The following is a 19086-nucleotide window of genomic DNA, read 5'->3' on the forward strand; positions in this document are numbered from 1 at the left end:
CCCAAAACCATAAGATAGGTAGGAATAAACCTAACCAAAGAGGCAAGGGGTATGCACACAGAAAACTACAGAATGCTCATGAAATAAATTGAGGAAGACACAAAGAAATAGAAAAACGTTCCATGCTTATGGATTGGAAGAACAAATATTGTTAAAATGTCTATGCTCCCTAGAGCAATCTACACATTCAGTGCAATCCCTAACAAAATATCATCAACTTTTTTCACAGAGCTGGGACAAAAAAATCCTAAAATTTGTATGGAACAAGAAAAGACCCCCAAATAGCCAAAAGAATGTTGAAAAAGAAAACCAAAGCTGTTGGCATCACAATTCTGGACTTCAAGCATCTATTAGAAAGCTGTTATCATAAAGACAGTATGGTACTTGCACAAAACAGACACATAGATCAGTGGAACAGAAAAGAAAGTCCAGAAATGGACCCCCAACTCTATGGTCAACTAATCTTCAACAAAGCAGGAAAAAATATCCAATGGAAAGGACAGTCTCTTCAACAAATGTTGTTGGGAAAATTGGACCGCCACATGCAGAAGAATGGAACTAGACCATTTCCTTACATCATACATAAAAATAGACTCAAAATGAAAGAAAGACCTAAATGGGAGACAGGAATCCATCAAAATCCTATAGGAGAACATAGGCAGCAACCTCTGTGACCTTGGCCACAACAACTTCTTGCCAGACAGTCTCCAAAGGCAAGGGAAGCAAAAGCAAAAATGAACTGTTGAGACTTTATCCAGATAAAAACCTTTTGTACAGCAAAGGAAACAGTCGACAAAACCAAAAGACAACTGACAGAATGGGAGAAGATATTTGTAAATGACGTATCAGATAAAGGGCTAGTGTTCAAAACCTATAAAGGACTTCTCAAACTCAACACCCAAAGAGCACATAATCTAATCAAGAAATGGGCAAAAGACATGAATAGACATTTCTCCAAAGAGACATAATAATTGGCCAACAGACATAAGAAAAAGTGCTTGACATCACTCGGCATCAGGGAACTACAAATCAAAACCACAGTGAGATACCACCTCATACCAGTCAGAATAATTAAAATTAACAAGTGCAGAAACAACAGATGTTGGCGAGGATGCAGAGAAAGGGGCACCCTTCTACAATGTTGGTGGAAATGCAAGCTGGTGCAGCCACTCTGGAAAACAGTATGGAGGTTCCTCCTAAGGTTGAAATAGAGCTACCTACAACCCAACAGTTCCACTACTGGGAACCCATAGACACAAATGTAGTGATCTGAAGGGGCACCTGTACTCCAATATTTATAGCAGCAATGTCCACAAGAGCCAAACTATGGAAAGAGCCTAGATGTCCAGCGACAGATGAGTGGATAAAGATGTAGTGTGTGTGTGTGTGTGTGTGTGTGTGTGTGTGTACATATATATATGTATATATATGTGTGTGTGTATATATGTATATATGTGTATATATGTGTGTGTATATATATATGTGTATATATATATGTGAATATATATATATATGTATGTGTATACAAACACACACACACACACACAGTGGAATACTACACAGCCATCAAAAGAAATGAAATCTTGCCATTGGTAATAACATGGATGGAACTAGAGGGTATTATGCTAAGCGAATTAAGTCATTCAGAGAAAGACAATTATCATATGATTTCACTTATGTGTGAAATTTAAGAAACAAAGCAGGATAACAGGGGAAGAGAAGAAAAAATAAAACAAGATGAAAACAGAGGGAGACATGGGGCGCCTGGGTGGCTAAGTGGGTTGGTTATACCTCTGCCTTTGGCTCAGGCCGTGGTCTCAGGGTCCTGGGATCAAGCCCCACATCAGGCTCTCTGCTCAGCAGGGAGCCTGCTTTCCCCTCTCTCTCTGCCTCCCTCTCTGCCTACTTGTAATCTCTCTCTCTGTCAAATAAATAAATAAATAGAATCTTAAAGGAAAAAATATATATAACAGAGAGAGACAAACCACAAAAGACCCTTAACTACAGGGAACAGAGGGTTGCTGGAGGGAAGGGAGGTGGGGGGATGGGGTAACTGGGTGATGGGCATTAAGGAGGCAGGTGATGTAATGACCACCGGTGTTACATGAAACTGATGAATCCCTGACCTCTCCTCCTGAAACCAGTGATACATTATATGTTAATTAAAACAACAGCAACAAAAGAACCAACGGAGAATGTTCCACATGAATTACATTACAGCTATGGCTGGTGACAAGTGTCAGGGGTCAAGGTATAAGCCCCGGTGAGCAGGGAGCATTCAGAGCCAGGGAAGCACTGTCCCTTTGCTGTCCCCCATTGAAAGCCTAGAAAACCTGCCTGTCAGTCTAGAGCCATGGGCACAAATGAGCCATGAGCAGAAAGGGTCACTGCGTATAGGAGAGGGCTTGAACCTGATGTACAGTCATGGTGAGGAAACCCAAGTTAAGACACTGGGACTGGAGCAGGTATGTTTCATTTGACCTGAACAGACACAGAAGCTTTAAAAAAAATGGGCAGGGCATGTATGGGACTCAGAAGGAGGACAATCCCCTTGGGAAATAAGGTCACAGACAAAAATCATAAAGAAGCCAATTGAAACCACACTCTGAGGTAGCTAGCATGTCAGATGACGCTTCATGAAATCAAGTATGGTTTTCAACACATCTAAGATATCATTATAAGCCACAAAGTATCTGCCAATTAAATGACGATGTGGCATTTTAGCACATCAACTGAAAGAGAAATTCTAAATTTTAGAGATACAAAAATGCAAAAAAATATGAGCCCTGGAATTAACAAAATGTGGGTAGACATATGTTTCATGACCCAGGATATAAACAGATTTTTTAAAAAATCTAATACCAGTAAATAAACTCCACAAAACAACATAGGAAAGATTTACACCTGACAGAGTAGAAATGATAGGGCAGCCTGAAGAAAAATTCTTAAGTAAGAGTTCTGAGAAATAAATAGTTTTGAAATAAGGATAGGCAGAAAAAGGACCAAGTAATCTTAGAAATAAAGAATGTAACTGTTGCAAATTTAAAATAATAAATAAATAATAAAAAATAAATAAACGAATCAGAAACTAGGCAAGTCACTGCTTAAAAGATACTTCGCAAAAGATAGGAATGAGCTCTCTCAAAGCACAGGAAAGAGTTGTGGAGAGAGAATATATGAAGAGAAATTAAGCAGTCTGGAAGGTTACCTGAGTGAGAGGACAGGACAGTCAGAAATGGGAGAATAAACAGAAGGAAGGGCTAAACTTTCCCATGGTTTAATGGAGGCCCTCAGATCAAGAAAGCTTACTGAATGGCTACAAGATACTTTTTTAAAAAAATCCTCATGTGTCCATGCTATAGTACAAAAAGGAAGAGAAAATCTTTAAAACTACAGGAGAAAATCCCCAATTATCTACAAAACAAAGACAACCCAGTTGATGATAGACTTGTCACCAAGAACAAGAAGGACATAGTGTCATATCAGTCATGCAGAGCTACTATCAACTTAGATTTTTAAACCCAGCAATATTCAAGAATATTGAATATTTGGGACGCCTGGGTGGCTCAGTTGGTTAAGCAGCTGCCTTCGGCTCAGGTCATGATCCCAGCGTCCTGGGATCGAGTCCCACATCGGGCTCCTTGCTCCGCAGGGAGCCTGCTTCTCCGTCTGACTCTGCCTTCCACTCTGTCTGCCTGTGCTCGCTCTCGCTCGCTCTCTCTGACAAATAAATAAAATCTTAAAAAAAAAAAAAAGAATATTGAATATTCAATATCCAAGAAATTTATTTCTTGAGGGTGAGGCACAAGTAGGGGGAGGCGCAGAGGGAGAAGCAGACTCCCTGTTGAGCAGGGAGCCTAATGTGGGCCTCGATCTCAGCTCCTTGGGCTCATGACCTGAGCCAAAGGCAGAGAGTTAACCAACGGAGTCACCCAGGTGCCCGATAAAGGCATTTTTTTTTTTAAGAATTTTTTTTTAAGACACCCGCACACTAAGGGTTTACTCCTTACCTGCCCTTCCTGAAAGGACCACTGAAAGATATAGGTCATCAAAAATAAAAAGAATCTGGAAGGGACGGACAAGATTCAAGCAGCAACAGTGAAAATATCTGCATCTCAAACATGTTGATAAATCAAAATACAACAAAATAATGTTTTATTAGAATTTTTTAAAATTTGCAACTCAACTTATAATGAACGATAATGCAAAAGAGAAGGCAGGGCAGGGAAGGGTTGCAAACTTCTCTGGGAAGAAAACAAAGAGAAGAAAAAACACGCATTTTCAAATATTACAGTGAGCAGGAAAGTTGCCTGGACCACCATCATCCCTGCCTTTCCTGGAAACGTAATTTTCACGCAAGGTTCCAGAGCCCCTTGCATGGAACACCGAAACACCTACCCTCAGACTTCCAGTCACACGGGTCAGTTATGTGAAGTTGTAATGGTTACACTAGATTGAGTTGGTCGTTTGGTTTTTGTAACTTACAGCTGAAAGCATCCAAACTGTCCCAACTATGCATCCTAATAATCTAAGAATATATGAAATCACCAACGTAGTAATTATTCAAGTGAGAATTGGCAGTGGACATTAGAGCCATTGGATGAAAATTTATTGCCACAATGGAGAGTCAAACGCTCTCCATCACATTACAGGCTGCTTTCTAGTCACGAAGGAGAGAATGTGTATTTCCAGTGGGGAAATCTGGCAGTCGCTGCTTCAGCCAAATGACCAAACCCACACCACCTGACACCACAGATCTCCACAGGGGCTGAGTCTTGTATGTAGCATTCCTACCCAAATGCTTTCTTCTGCCTCTGCTCATGAGGAAACAAATGGATCCAAGACATTCTCCAAGACAACCAGCAGAGGCTCTTGGGAAGATGAGTGTCAGGAAAACAGAAGAAGGTGGGGAGGTTGGGTAGCTAAAAAGGGGCTAAGGACAGGGAATAAGAACAACAAATATGGCAAAATGTTAACCGTCGGGAAATTCAGAGAACGTGCGGCTGAATGACCGCTAAACCATTCTTTGTACTTTTCAGTGGGCGTGAGCATTTTGCAAATAAAAAGTTGGAGAGCACAATGAGAAAGGTTTGGAACTGGAAAACCACTGAAACCAGGTAAGGGCAAGACACAGGTATCCAGTACCCTTCGTTGAATGCCTTATGTCACAGTCTTTGTCCTAAACCCTTCATGTGGGTAACTCCATCAATCCTCTCAACAATGAGAGGACGTAGGTCCTGTTTTTAGGACTGCTATTTCACATGTGGGGAAACAGAGACATGGAAGTTGGGTAATAGTCCCAGTTTCCACTGAAGAGGCGGGACCTGAACAGAGGTGGTCTGGATCCAGAGTCAACGAGTCAACGTGTTGAACGATGAGGCAAGCGGCGTGCCCACTGCATCCCAAATGAAGAGGGGTTACAGTAAGAATACAACAAAGACAGACAGACAGACAACTGACAAATACAGGAAGAGGGGGGTAGGGAGTAAACAAACCACGCAAAAAGAGAAAACATAAAGTAAGTAATTCCTAGTAAGTGCGTCCTACCATGTTTTAGTTACGATAAATGCAAAAGGGTAAAGCCATGGATTTGAAATTAGAGATCCTTGGAGAGAAGAGGGTAATGTGCTATTTATGAAAGAAATGCCTGAAACAGAACGACTTAATGGTAGAATAGAGAAAGCTGGCTCAAGAGACAGGACAAGTTGCTCTCATACATTCTGGACACAAGTTGTTGGGGTGCTGGTCCATGGCAATTGATCAGAAAGGAAAACAATTTCAGTTTCAGTGAGCTGGACTGACCAAAGGCCTTGGACTTCGGGCCACCAGATCCACACAGGCCCCATACAGAGCAAGCAGTTCCAAAAGAGGCTTCAGGCTGTGCTATGGGGACAACACAGAACAAGGCTTTGAAGCTACATAAATATCAGGCTGGATGACAAAGCGGAGGAAAAAAAACACTTAGTACAAGTATCTTGGGGGGGTGGAAAAAAACCGCATCTGAGTGGTCATAAACAGTACTTTGGAAATACTTGATGTAATGGAAAAGTCTACCCACAGGGAGGGGAAGGGCTCTTATGCCAGGTCACAGACACAGGGCACTATCCAGAAAGACAAGTCCAAGTCAACCCCCCGAACCACTGCCTGCCACCAGCATCCTTAAACCCAGCCCATCGGAGAAGGTCACTTTGCCCTATAGGCCGGTGGACTAAAATCATTCCTGGAGGAGAAATAAGAGCAGAAGTAAGAATGAGAAAAAAGAAAATGAAAAAAACAAATTCATATTTTTCAAATTAAGACTTCTGTAAATGAGTCTAGTGTGAGAAACCTATTAGTTTTATAATCATTAAACATGTTGTATATAATCTTTTTTTTTAAAGATTTTATTTATTTGAGGGGCGCCTGGGTGGCTCAGTGGGTTAAAGCCTCTGCCTTCGGCTCAGGTCATGATCCCAGGGTCCTGGGATCGAGCCCCCCATCGGGCTCTCTGCTCAGCGGGGAGCCTGCTCCTACTTGTGATCTCTGTCAAATAAATAAATAAAATCTTTAAAAAAAAAAAAAAAGATTTTATTTATTTATTTTTTTTTTTTTTAAAGATTTTATTTATTTATTTGACAGACAGAGATCACAAGTAGGCAGAGAGGCAGGCAGAGAGAGAGAGAGGGAAGCAGGCTTCCCGCGGAGCAGAGAGCCCAATGCGGGGCTCAATCCCAGGACCCTGAGATCATGACCCGAGCCGAAGGCAGCAGCCCAAACCACTGAGCCACCCAGGCGCCCCAAGATTTTATTTATTTGACAGAGAGAGAGAACACAAGTGGGTTTGGGGGACGGGAGAAGCAGACTCCCTGCTGAGCAGGAAGCCCCAGGTCCCTGGGATCATGACCTGAGCCAAAGGCAGCTGCTTAACCGACTGAGCCACCAGCCCCCAAACATTTTGTTATAATCTCAAAACTGTTTTTAAGGTGGTTTGAAGCATTTATGGGATTGACAGATTAAACCTAAGGTTTTAATTAAAAGTGTGAAAGTGATAAATTTACAACCAATGTTTAAATGTCTGGGAAGTCTAAATTGTCAATTCTAAGTTTTGGGGTCTTATGTAAGCACTGAAGGAATATTTAGACAAATGATTAATTAAAGGATGTTAAATAGTTAATAATTTCACAACAGGTAAATCAGTCCATACCAAAATCCTACCCCTCCTCCCAACATTATTAAAGGATCCACCAACCTTGTACAATGAGCTGAATCTGCAGAGGGTCCCAAATACGCATTTATGTTTATAAAAACCCATTTAGATATGGCCCTTCCCCTCCATCATTAAAACCAAGCAGCACCTGGGTGGCTCACAGGCTTACGCCTCTGCCTTCTGCAGGTAGTGATCTCGGGGTCCTGGGATCGAGCCCCGCATCGGGCTCTCTGCTCAGTGGAAAGACTGCCTTCCCCACCCCTCTGCCTGCCTCTCTGCCTACTTGTGATTTCTGTCAAATAAATAAATAAAATCTTAAAAAAAAAAAAAAAACAACTAAGCAGTGGTGGGGGATAAAAACAGACAAAAATTGAGCAAGGAGCTAAGAATCACTTTACACGGGATATGTGAGATCACCTTCCTTACCTTGTTTATTGATCATTGGTAATTAGCCACCTCTGCAGAGGCCCTTAGTTTGCCTCATAATCGGATGGTTTACATACCACATAAAATATTCATGATGGTCCAGAAAAGGTAAATCTACAGAGACTGAAAGCAGATTAGTGGTTGCCAGGGACTCACGATGAGGACAGAGATTTTTCTTTCTTTCTTTCTTTCTTTTTTTTTTTTTAAAGATGCGGGGCTCGATCCCAGGACCCTGACACACAGAGATCAGAGGTAGGCAGAGAGGCAGGCAGAGAGAGGAAGGGAAGCTGACTCCCTGCTGAGCAGAGAGCCCAATGCGGGGCTCGATCCCAGGACCCTGGGACCATGACCTGAGCCGAAAGCAGAGGCTTTAACCCACTGAGCTACCCAGGTGCCCCTATACACCATTTTATATGTTAAATATATATAATATGTGGTATATTATAGATTATATATATTAGTTATTGTAATATATATTATATATGTGTTATATATATTATATATTATATATCATACAGGTATCTGTATCATATAACTCAACAAAGCTATTATAGAACCAGTGAAATAATTTGACTTTGAAACAGAAAGAATCTGAAATGATTAAGAACTGTGATCTGACAAGAGAAAATGACTGAACGTCATCAGCATTTGGATGTGGAGGCTAGCCAGAACGATGCTAAGACCTTCTCTAAGATGCCATTCATTTCTGCTTTGGAAAGTGAAAAGAAAGCTGCTCCTGAGTGGCTCAGTTGGGTAAGCGACTTCCTCCGGCTCAGGTCATGATCCTGGAGTCCTGAGACCAAGTTGTGCATCGGGATCCCTGCTCGCAGGGAATCTGCATCTCCCTCTGACATTTCCCCTCTTGTGCTCTCTCTCTCTCATTTTCTCCCTCTCAAATAAATAAAAACTTTAATAAATAAATAAATAAATGTATGTTAAAAGAAAAATGAAAGGAGGCTGATTATAAGAAAGAGTTAGGGTGTAAGGGCCCAAGCTCGCTCTTCTTTTATCACTTCTAACAGCTTAGTTTCATTTTCAAATGTGCATATAGTATTTTTCTTACTGTGGGCAAACTCCGATCTCAAGTCTGCAGCATTTGTATGAATATACTGGGACCCAGCTGATGGAAAGCGAGCATGCCACAATGTCAGGTTACTTATCTAAGAAGGATTTAGACCCATCAGGAGAATGGTAAATAACTTCTTCAGGGGACTTCTTTCTCCAGCATGAGCATGCAAGAAATCCCACAAGACAAATGAAAATCCGGGGTGAAGGCAGAAAAGCCACAGCTGAGTTATGTTCCCAGGTGGTCTCCACTGTTTGCCCACCTAAATCTGTGTCCTTACCCTTCACAGAAAGAAACTTCCAAAAAGCTTAGAGGTCACATGCACATTTCTTGCAACTTACTAGGACCATACAGAGAGGTACCGGCCTGCAGGGCAAATCAGAATTGGTATGGGGAACTTTCCAGAAGTTTTGCCACACTTAAAGGGAGAGTGTGAATGTCCTGTTCTTCTCCCTCCTCCTTCCTACTAACTGGAATCCAAGAGCAATGTTGGAGCCACCGTGGTCCACGAAGTGACCTCTATTAACCTATTTAATGCCCCTTGCGAGTGGATACTACACCATGACATACAGCTCAGGCAGAAGATCCATGCTGAGGTCCTGTGCTAGGGCGCATGGTGAATGAGGCCCAGGTAGGATTCCAGCCCTCCCTCCAACTGGCCACCTGTGGAGTTCAACCAACACTTATGGCCCTGCACATGACCGTGACACTATAGAAGACGTTACAGTCCCAGACACCTACCTCTGAGTATCCTAAAGGGGAGAGAAAAATAAAACTCCAATCTTTTTAAAGTAATTGTTATGCATAGTAGAATGAAATCCTAACTAACGCAAAGACTATCTGTAATCTTTATTTTTTAAGTAGCAGAAAGAAATTGCTACCATCTATTAAATCTGGTACTGTAAGTTATGGGGGTTATGTTATTCTCTATACTTTCCTGTGACTTTTAAATAGTCGGTAATTTGGGACTTTAATGCTATATCCACGGGGCAAAAAACACAAGATAGAGAATCCAATCAGATACCACTGAAGTGTGTGTTCCAGTTAACAGAACAGACAGCAAAAGACCTACTCAGCAAAAGTCTACTCAAGTGAGAAAGGTGGAAGCCAGGGTAACAGAATTACATAAATGTGTAAAGTGTCTGATGGAATGGTGTGATAGAAAGTGTCCTCATGGCCAGACAGGGAGCTGGAGAAATGTAAAGAGAAAAGGAAATACAAGAGCAAAGCAAGTCAAGAAACACAAGATACTCAACATCATCCACCATCAGGGAAATGAAAGTCAAAATCATAAGATCCCTCTTCCTACCTAATAGGATACCTGGAATTTAAAAAAAAGAAAGAAAAAAAGAAAGGAAAATCCATGCTGGTGAGGTTGTGATGGGAATGTAAAATCATGTACCCAGTTTGGAAGTATCTGCCAGTTCTGTAGATGGTTAGTCATAGAATTATCATATGACCTAGAAATCCTACTCCTAGCTATTTACCCAAAAGAACTGAGAGATAGATCCACCCAAAACCTTGTACATGAATGTTGACAGTATTATTCATAATAGCCAAGAAGTGGAAAGCAAGTATCCATTAGCTGTTGGGAGTGATAAGTAAAGGACGGTATTCCCATACGATGGAATATTAGTCAGCTGTAAAAAAAGAAATGAAGTGGGGCGCCTGGGTGGCTGAGTGGGTTAAGGACTCTGCCTTCGGCTCGGGTCATGATCTCAGGGTCCTGGGATCGAGCCCCGCATTGGGCTCTCTGCTCAGCAGGGAGCCTGCTTCCCCCTCTCTCTCTGGCTGCCTTTCTGCCTACTTGTGGTCTTGCTGTCAAATAAATAAATAAATAAAATCTTTAAAAAAAAAAAAAAATGAAGTGCCTATAAACACTACAGCATGGCTGAACCTTGAAAATTTTGTGCTCAGTGAGATAAACCAGTCACAAAGGGCCACATATTGTATGGTTTCATTAATGTGAGAAGTTCAGAATAGACAAATTCACAGATAGGAGGTAGGTTAATGGCTACCAGAAAGATAGGAATATATACATCTGAGGAGCTCAAGTTATATAAACTCAGTGAGATCCACAGCAAGACATATTATAACCAAACTGCCAAAAGACAAAAGATTTTTTAGGCAGTGGGAGAGAAATGACTCATCACATACATGGAATCTGCAATAAAATTAACAGCCAACTTCTCATCAGAAACCACAGAGGCGGGGCGCCTGGGTGGATCAGTGGGTTGGGCCTCTGCTTTCGGCTTGGGTCATGGTCTCAGGGTCCTGGGATCGAGCCCCGCATCGGGCTCTCTGCTCAGCGGGGAGCCTGCTTCCCCCCCTCTCTCTCTGTCTGCCTCTCTGCCTACCTGTGATCTTTCTCTCTGTCAAATAAATAAATAACATCTTTAAAAAAAAAAAAAAAAAGAAACCACAGAGGCCATAAGGCAGTGGAAGGACATACTTAAATTGCTGGGGAAAAAAACTGTCAACCAAGACTTGTGTATCGATGAAAATGTCCTTAAAAAATGAGAGAGAAATTCAGAGCACCTGGGTGGCTCAGTCAGTTAAGCATCTGCCTTCAGCTCAGGTTGTGATTCTGGGCTCCTGGGATCAAGCCCCATGTTAGGCTTTCTCCCTCTCCCTCTTCCTCCTCCCCCATGCAATGCTCTCTCATGCTCACTCTCTCCAATGAATAAATAAAATCTTTTTTTTTTTAATGAGGGAGAAATTAAAATACACCCATGTAAACAAAAGCTGAGGAATTTTGTTTCCACTGGACCTGCCCTAAAAGAAATGTTAAAGGGAGTCCTTCAGGTTGAAATGAAAAGATGCCAGAGAGTAACTCAAAGTTGTGTGAACAAATAAAGCCCTCCAGTAAAGGTAACTAAGCCCTCCAGTAAAGGTAACTATAAGGGCAAGGAGAAAAACCAGGGTTATTGTATCTTTGGTTTGTAACTCCATGTTTTACTGCCTCCATAATTCAAAAGACAAATGCACAGAAAAGAATTATGAGTGTTTATTACCAGGCACACAAGAATGAAGATGTAATCAGTGATGACAATAACGAAAGGTGTGGAGGAGAGACGTGTACATTAGCAGCATTTTCAGATGCTCCTTAAGTTATACTGGTATCAATTCAAACAGGATTGTTAGAAATTTATGTTAAGTATGTAAGTAAAATCCCACGGTAACTATGAAGAAAAAAAATCTAATCTACACAAAGGAAATGAGAATGGAATCGAAACAGTTCACTACCAAAAAACAAAAAACAAAACCAACAACAACAGCTCAACTAAACACAAAAGAAGGCAGTAGGGGAGGAAATGAAACAGAAAAACATGTATAAGACCTATAGAAATCAAATAGTAAAATGGCAAAGAAAGTGCACCCTTATCAGTAATCACTTGGAATGTAAGGGGATTAAATTTTCCAATCAAAAGGCAGAGATGGACAGAATGCACTAAAAAACATGATCTAACCATATGCTATCAAGGGGAGACTCACTTTCAGCGACAGAGTGACTTACCAACCAACAAATAAGCTGAAAGAAAGAGGACCGAAAAATATTTCCCATCCAAATAGTAGAGAGCCGGGATGGCTATACTAACAGGAAACAAAATAACTCTAAGTCAAACCTGTTAGAAAAGACATAAGAAGAACATTATATATTGATGAAACAGTTGGATCATCAAGAAGATATAACAATTATATACATGTACGCACCACACAACACAGTCCTCCAGAAGATAAAGCAAACGTTGACAGAACTGGAGAATCCATTTCACAAAACAGTTGGAGACAGCAGCACATTATTTTCAGTAATGAACGGAACATCTATACAGAAGATCATTAAGTAAACAGAGGACTTAACACAATACTATACACCAGTTGGCCCTAACAGACATCTCCGGAACACTCCACCCCGTACCAGCAACATTCTTCTCAAGTGCACACGGGACATTCTGCAGGACAAACCATATGTTAGGCCACAAAACAAGTTTAAATTCATTTTAAAAGACTGAAACATATGTATATATATATATACATATATATTAAAAACATATATTTAAAAAATAAGAAATGTTTTTAAAAATAAAAAAAATTAATTTTAAAAAATAAATAAAAATACTGAAGTGATAAAATGTATCTTCCCCAATCACAACAGAATAAGGACAGAAACTAATACTAGAAGGAAATCTGAAAAACTCACATATACGTAAAAATTAAACACCTTCTTAAACAAAGCACAGGGTAGGGGTCCCTGGTGGCTCAGTCAGTTAAGCTTCTGCCTTTGGCTCAAGTCATGATCCCAGGGTCCTACATTGGGCTCCCTGCTCAGCAGGGAGCCTGCTTCTCTCCCTCCCTCTGCCTGCTGCTCCTTCTGCTTGTGGTCTCTCTCTCTTGCTATCTCTCTGTCAACTAAATAATTATTTAAAAAAAAAAAAAAAAGAGGAAATCAGCAAATACTCTGAAACGAAAGAAAACAAATATGTAACATGTCAGATGAAATGCAGGGAAGGAGCACTACAGGGGAAATTTATAGCTGTAAATGCCTACATTAAGAAAGGGAGAAGCTCTCAAATTGATAAAACTAATTATACACATTGAGTTTCAAAACAGAAAAAGAGCAAATGAACCAAAAGCTAAAAAGAAATACAGAACAGAAAAATAACAGAAGAAACAAAAAGTTGATTCTTCACGGGGGAAGAAAAAAACCAGATCCATGAAACTGACAACACTTTAGGTAAACTGACCAAGAGAAAAAGGGTGAAGACTTAAATAACTAAAATCACATATAATAGTGGGGACATTACTACCAACCTCACTCTAATAAAAAGGTTTATAAGAGAGTACTAGGAACAACTATATGGAAACAAATGAGATAACTAGATGACATGACAAAATTCCTAGAAACGCAAGAATCACCTAAACTGAACCAAAAGAAATAGAAATCCTCAGTAGGGTGCCTGGGTGGCTCAGTGTTTTGGGCGTCTGCTTTCAGCTCAGGTCATGATTCCAGGGTCTTGGGATCAAGCCCCGCATCAGGCCCCCTGCTCGGCGGGAAGCCTGCTTTTCCCTCGCCCACTTCCCCTGCTTGTGTTCCCTCTCTTGCTTTCTGTCTCTCTGTCAAATAAATAAAATCTTAAAAAAAAAGAAAGAAAGAAAGAAAGAAAACTTCAACAAACCTTTAATAAAAGATTGAATAGGTGATCAAAATTTCCAAACAGAGAAAAGTCCAACTCTTAGGGCTTCACTGGTGAATTAAAGCAAACATCTGAAGTAGAACTGACACCAAATTTGAGTTTCTCAAACTCTTCCAAAAAATAAAAGAGTAAGTAACACTACCGAACTCATGGCCTCGTTCTGTGAGGCCAGCATCACCTTGATACGAAGGCCAGATTAAGACAACACAGGTTGGGGCTCCTGGGTGGCACAGTGGGTTAAGCCTCTGCCTTCAGCTCAGGTCATGATCTCAGGGTCCTGGGATCGAGCTCCGAATTGGGCTCTCTGCTCAGCGAGGAGAACCTGCTTCCCCTTCTCTCTCTCTGCCTGCCTCTCTGCCTACTTGTGATCTCTATCAGATAAATAAATAAAATCCTTAAAAAAAAAGACAACACAGGGAAAGAAAATCACAGAGCAACATCCCTGATAAATACGGATGTAAAATCCTTGACAAAATGCTAGTAAACTGCACCCACAGCATATTAAAGGATCATACGCTGTGACCCAATGGGATTATCCAAGAAACACAAGTGATGATTAACACCAATCAGTGCAACACATCACATTAATAAAACAAAGGAGGAAAAAACAAATACTGCTCATCTCAGTTAACACAAGAAAAAAAAAAAAATCCAACACCCTTTTATCCACAAAAACACTCAACAAACTAGGAACAAAGGAAACTTCCTCAACCTGGGAAGGGCTTCTGTGAATATCACACATGTATCCTATCAATGGCCAAAGCTTTACCCCTGAAATCAGAAACAAGACGAAGATTCTCACTTTTGCTATTCAGCATTGTCCTGGAAGTTCTATCAGATCGATTAATGAAGAAAAGAAATAAAAGGCATCAAAACTGGGCGGGGGGGGGAGAAGAAGTAAAATGCTCTCTGTCCACACATGGCGTGATCCTGCATGTAGAAACACCAGAAGAATATACAAGAAAGCTGCTAGAGGTAATGAAAGAGTCCAGCAAGGTTTCAAGGCACAAGATCAACGGGAAGCAGACTGGGCGTTACCAGGGGCTGGAGGGAGGGAAATGGAGCGTTATTGCTTAACTGGTACAGGTTTCTATTTGGGGTGACAGGAATGTTTTTGAAAGACGTGGTGGTGATGTTTACCCAACGTCGTGAACGTACTGAAGAGCACTTAAAATGGTTAAGACGGCAAGTTTTCTGTGATAGATGCTTTACCACAATTTTACTAAATTTACAAACGCATGTTACACTATTTAAGGGAATTGAGCTACCCTGTAAGTTAAACCGGTTTTTTGAGTTCAGTCTGTTCATTTGCATTGATAAGACATTAACCAAGCGCTGCTTTACTACACCAGGATTAGTTGCAAAGAACAGTCAGGACTTTTATATCCGCAATTTTAATTCATTAAGTATTGATTCTTACAACCAAACAGCTGTCAGTGGTTTTTTATGACCAAAAGCTGCCTTCGCAGACATAAAATAAAATTTTTAAAAATCTCATATTGACCTATAACTTTTATATTTTGACCAATTTAAATATTTTCTATAATTTTTAAATTTTCCAAAAGACTAAAAAAAAAAAAACCACACACATAAAAAAAACTCTCGGAGTTGGGGGACAATTCCCCAAACCAGAATTACATCCTTCTGAATAACAAATAACAAAATGTAAGAAATCAAAGTCCTCGTACCTCCCCAGGTGTCGACATGAATTTTTTTCCACCACACATACAGGAAAAGAAGAGCAGACAGGAGAAACTGGGAAGTGGTGTTTGCCCAGGCAGATCCTCTGAGGGAGAGAACGTGATCATTCCCTGTGAGTGCCTTTCATGCAAGTACAAAGAAATAGGCTACCCCTCATGAGCTTTGGCTCCGTTAATCACAGTCTTTAGAAAAGCCTAGAACCTGGGGGCGCCTGGGTGGCTCAGTGGGTTTAAGCCTCTGCCTTCGGCTAAGGTCATGATCCCAGAGTCCTGGGATGGAGCCCCGCATAGGGCTCTCTATTCGGCAGGGAGCCTGCTTCCTCCTCTCTCTCTCTCTGCCTGCCTCTCTGCCTACTTGTGATCTCTGTCTATCAAATAAATTTTTTTTTAAATCTTAAAAAAAAAAAAAAAGAAAAGCCTAGAACCCGTAGGCTACCTTTTAATGGTCTAAATACAGTACCCACTTAAGACAGACGTGTTTTCTTTACAGCAATGCTAAATTTTGGAAGACCCAAAGATGACTAATCGTCATCCAAAAAACAAAAGAACATATAAACATGTGTCACCATCCTTTGTCCTCACAGCTTCAAATAACCCATCAGATAACTTCTTACACATAGATACATAGAGTATCAAAACACAGCTACTATGTTCAAAATACTGGTCTAAGGTTCATGGCGGTATTATTTCTCAAGATTGTAATAAACTTGTTTGCTATTACAAGATAACCTTAGAACATCCTCGACAGATATTTTATCCCACGAATAAAACAATGCCACATCCTGGCACAAGGAGCCCGGGGCTGCTTGCTTTCTATTTTTTCACTTCACTCTTCTGACCGATCCTTAAATTTTATCACGGATTAATCCATTCCCGTGGGTTCTTCTTCTCCTCTTACCCAACTATCCCCCCCCAACTGTCCTTTGTAGATTTGTTCAAGAAACTTTTTTTTTTTTAAAGATTTTTCTTTATTTATTTTGTTCAAGAGACTTCTAAGAGAGGGTCTGTAAGGTGCACCTGCAGGGGAAACCCGGACCCCCCACTTAGCTGTTTACGTGGGTTGACGTCACCAGCTCACAAACCTGTCGACTCTAACTCACCACCCCTGTCCCCATCCCCAGCCAAAGCCTCTTTCAGCTCTTGGCATAAAGAAGATGTTACAAAACTTTTTTCATTGATTATTCTTATACCCCACCTCTCCACTCTCCTTTATTTAATGGCTTTTATATATATTTCATACTGCAAGTAATAGTAGGAAAGAAATTTTCTATCACTACCTGGTACCCACAACAATATGTGTACACACATGCACACACACGCAGGAACAAACGTCCCCTGAAAATACGCTTGTACCTTCTCGTGTTTCCTATTCTATCACATTTTATTCTTTGTCATTCATAATATACCTCATTTTTCAAAGTGTCAATCAAGACCAACTAAACCAATTTTCATTTAGGAAGAAACACGGTGCCCTAAGGCATCCAGACACTGCCAGGGCTCAGGGCTGCGTCTCCAGGCTCTGGAGGGACCAAACCTGCCACCTGCGGGGGAGGCTGGCTCTGGGCCAGCACACACCGGGAGGTTTAGCTGAGGGATGGACCGACAGCATGGCGCCTCCATGGGACCCTCATGTTCTCGAGCTTCATAAAGATGGAATTGGCTCAATTTCTTACAACTCAGAGAGAGCAGGAGAATTCCCCACCGTGCTCTGCCCCCACTCCTGCCTTTGCTTAGGTGCCCATCTCCATCTGCACAGGCTCCTCGGGCTAACTCCAGTCTGACATGCAGGTGCTGGTTCACACAGCACTTTTTCCAGAACATTCTCCCTCATCTCCCCCAACTAAACCCCTCACTCCCTCCCCAAAGCCTGGGCTGGCTGCCCCTCCTGAGCACCAGCCCCTGCCCCATACTAAGGGAAACCTGTCAGGGCTCCCTCCCAGGCTGCCTCACTCCCCCATATCCCAGCCCCTGGCTAGAGCCGGCACCCGGCATGCATTAGGGATTTGGGGAATGAGAGGGTCGCTACTTACACAACCCCGAGGTCCAGGGCATAGAGTAGGAGGCCATTCATGCCCACATTGATCACATTCGCTGCAATCCCAGTGATCACTTGCGGCATGATGATGCCCTAAAATCCCCAAGAAGAAAACAAATAGCATTTTCAAGAGCTAATCAGGTGGCGTGAAATAAGGGAAGACACATATACCGGTCTTGGCCCCTCTCATCCCCCCAGTTCCCAACACAGATCTCCTAAATCCCTTGTGATTCCCCCAGCGATAAGAGCACCAAGGGGAGTCCTTTGTTCTAATATATGGTCTTCAACCCAGGTTCTTGACACGGAGTTCCTAAATCCTTTGGAATGTCTTGGGTGACAAGGGTGCCCTCTGTCACAATGAGGGGACTGTGAGTGGGCTCCCGGATGGGAACTGGTCACCCGAAACACCAAGCCAGGGTTAGAAGCTCGACTGTTTCAGCCCCTCTCTCATAATGATCAATCCTGCCTCCCCGAAAAGCACACGATTCAGGAAACTTCCACGCTGGTGAATGTAAGGACGTGCTGGGAAGATGGCACCCCTTTCCCACAGACCTTGCCAGCGGGGTGGGTGCTGTCGGCATTCTTTGTCATTTCCTCTGAAAATGAACTGGTAGATCGTAAGCAAACTTGTCCTCGGTTCCATGAGTCCCTCTAATTAAATTAGTGGAACCTGAGCAGGGGGTCGTGGAAGCTTCCGATTTGCAGCCCATCGGTCGCCCGGGTGCAGCCTGGACTTGCCATCGGCATGTGGAGGTGGGGAGGCTAGAAGGTGGGAAGAGCCCTCCACCTGTGGGCGGTCCCCATCCATGCAGGCAGAGAGCAATCTAACTGAGTTAAGAGGTAGGCCAGGCGCTGCTCTGGCAGAACTGTGTGGTGCGGAAACAGCTGCCACGCCTCCCGGGGAAGGAGTCCTGTGAGAGCGATGAAATGGGCAGGAGGAAGAGGGAGTCTTCCTGAACAGGGGGGCAATCCGAGTTACGGATTTTTTATGTCATTTTAAATGACAGCACAGGACCATCGCCGGCCTGCCTCTCCCACAGCTCATGCTCAGTGAGTTCTCACCCTCTGACAAATAAAATCTTAAAAAAAAAAAAGAGTGGCTTCAGTGCACAGTAGTCACACAGATGCAAGCAGGCAGCTCAGGAAAGAGGGATCGGGGAGGGTGGCGTGGTGAGCCAGAGGTCACCCGTCACCTCTGCCCTCGCCCGTCTTGCCTGTGTCCCTTCTCCCTTGGGTGTATTGGGGGCACCGTGAACCCTGGGCACTTCTGGGGTTGTGGCCCTTGGAACTCTGCAATCTCTTGAGGCACCAGGGCCAGGCCTGGGCCCAGACACAGAGCCGGTAGGTAGCCCACGGGAGAGGTAAGGGGTGGAGGGTGCGGAATGCACAGTAACACCAGGGGTGGGCGCAGGAGTCAGTCAGATGGAGACGGATGTCTCCCCTGAGCTGGACAAAATCCATCCACGAGACGTCAGGTC

General features: G+C 42.4%; 1 protein-coding gene across 3 annotated transcripts in view; it reads right to left on the reverse strand.

Annotated features, from left to right (window-relative positions):
- The window catches only part of LOC132003314 (multidrug and toxin extrusion protein 2), a 66970-nt gene that overhangs the window by 35385 nt on the left and 12499 nt on the right, over positions 1-19086 (reverse strand). For 2 of the 3 annotated variants that reach the window (XM_059378670.1, XM_059378669.1), the window contains exons 7-8: positions 17604-17701; positions 15562-15659 (exon numbers count right to left, since the gene is read on the reverse strand). In XM_059378670.1, the coding sequence (XP_059234653.1) occupies positions 15562-15659; positions 17604-17701 (196 nt within the window). Of the gene's footprint in view, positions 1-15561; positions 15660-17603; positions 17873-19086 lie in introns of those variants that run through there. The other variant, XM_059378671.1, reaches the window with a different exon arrangement.

This window comes from Mustela nigripes, chromosome 16, assembly GCF_022355385.1.
Source record: "Mustela nigripes isolate SB6536 chromosome 16, MUSNIG.SB6536, whole genome shotgun sequence".
NCBI lineage: Eukaryota > Metazoa > Chordata > Mammalia > Carnivora > Mustelidae > Mustela > Mustela nigripes.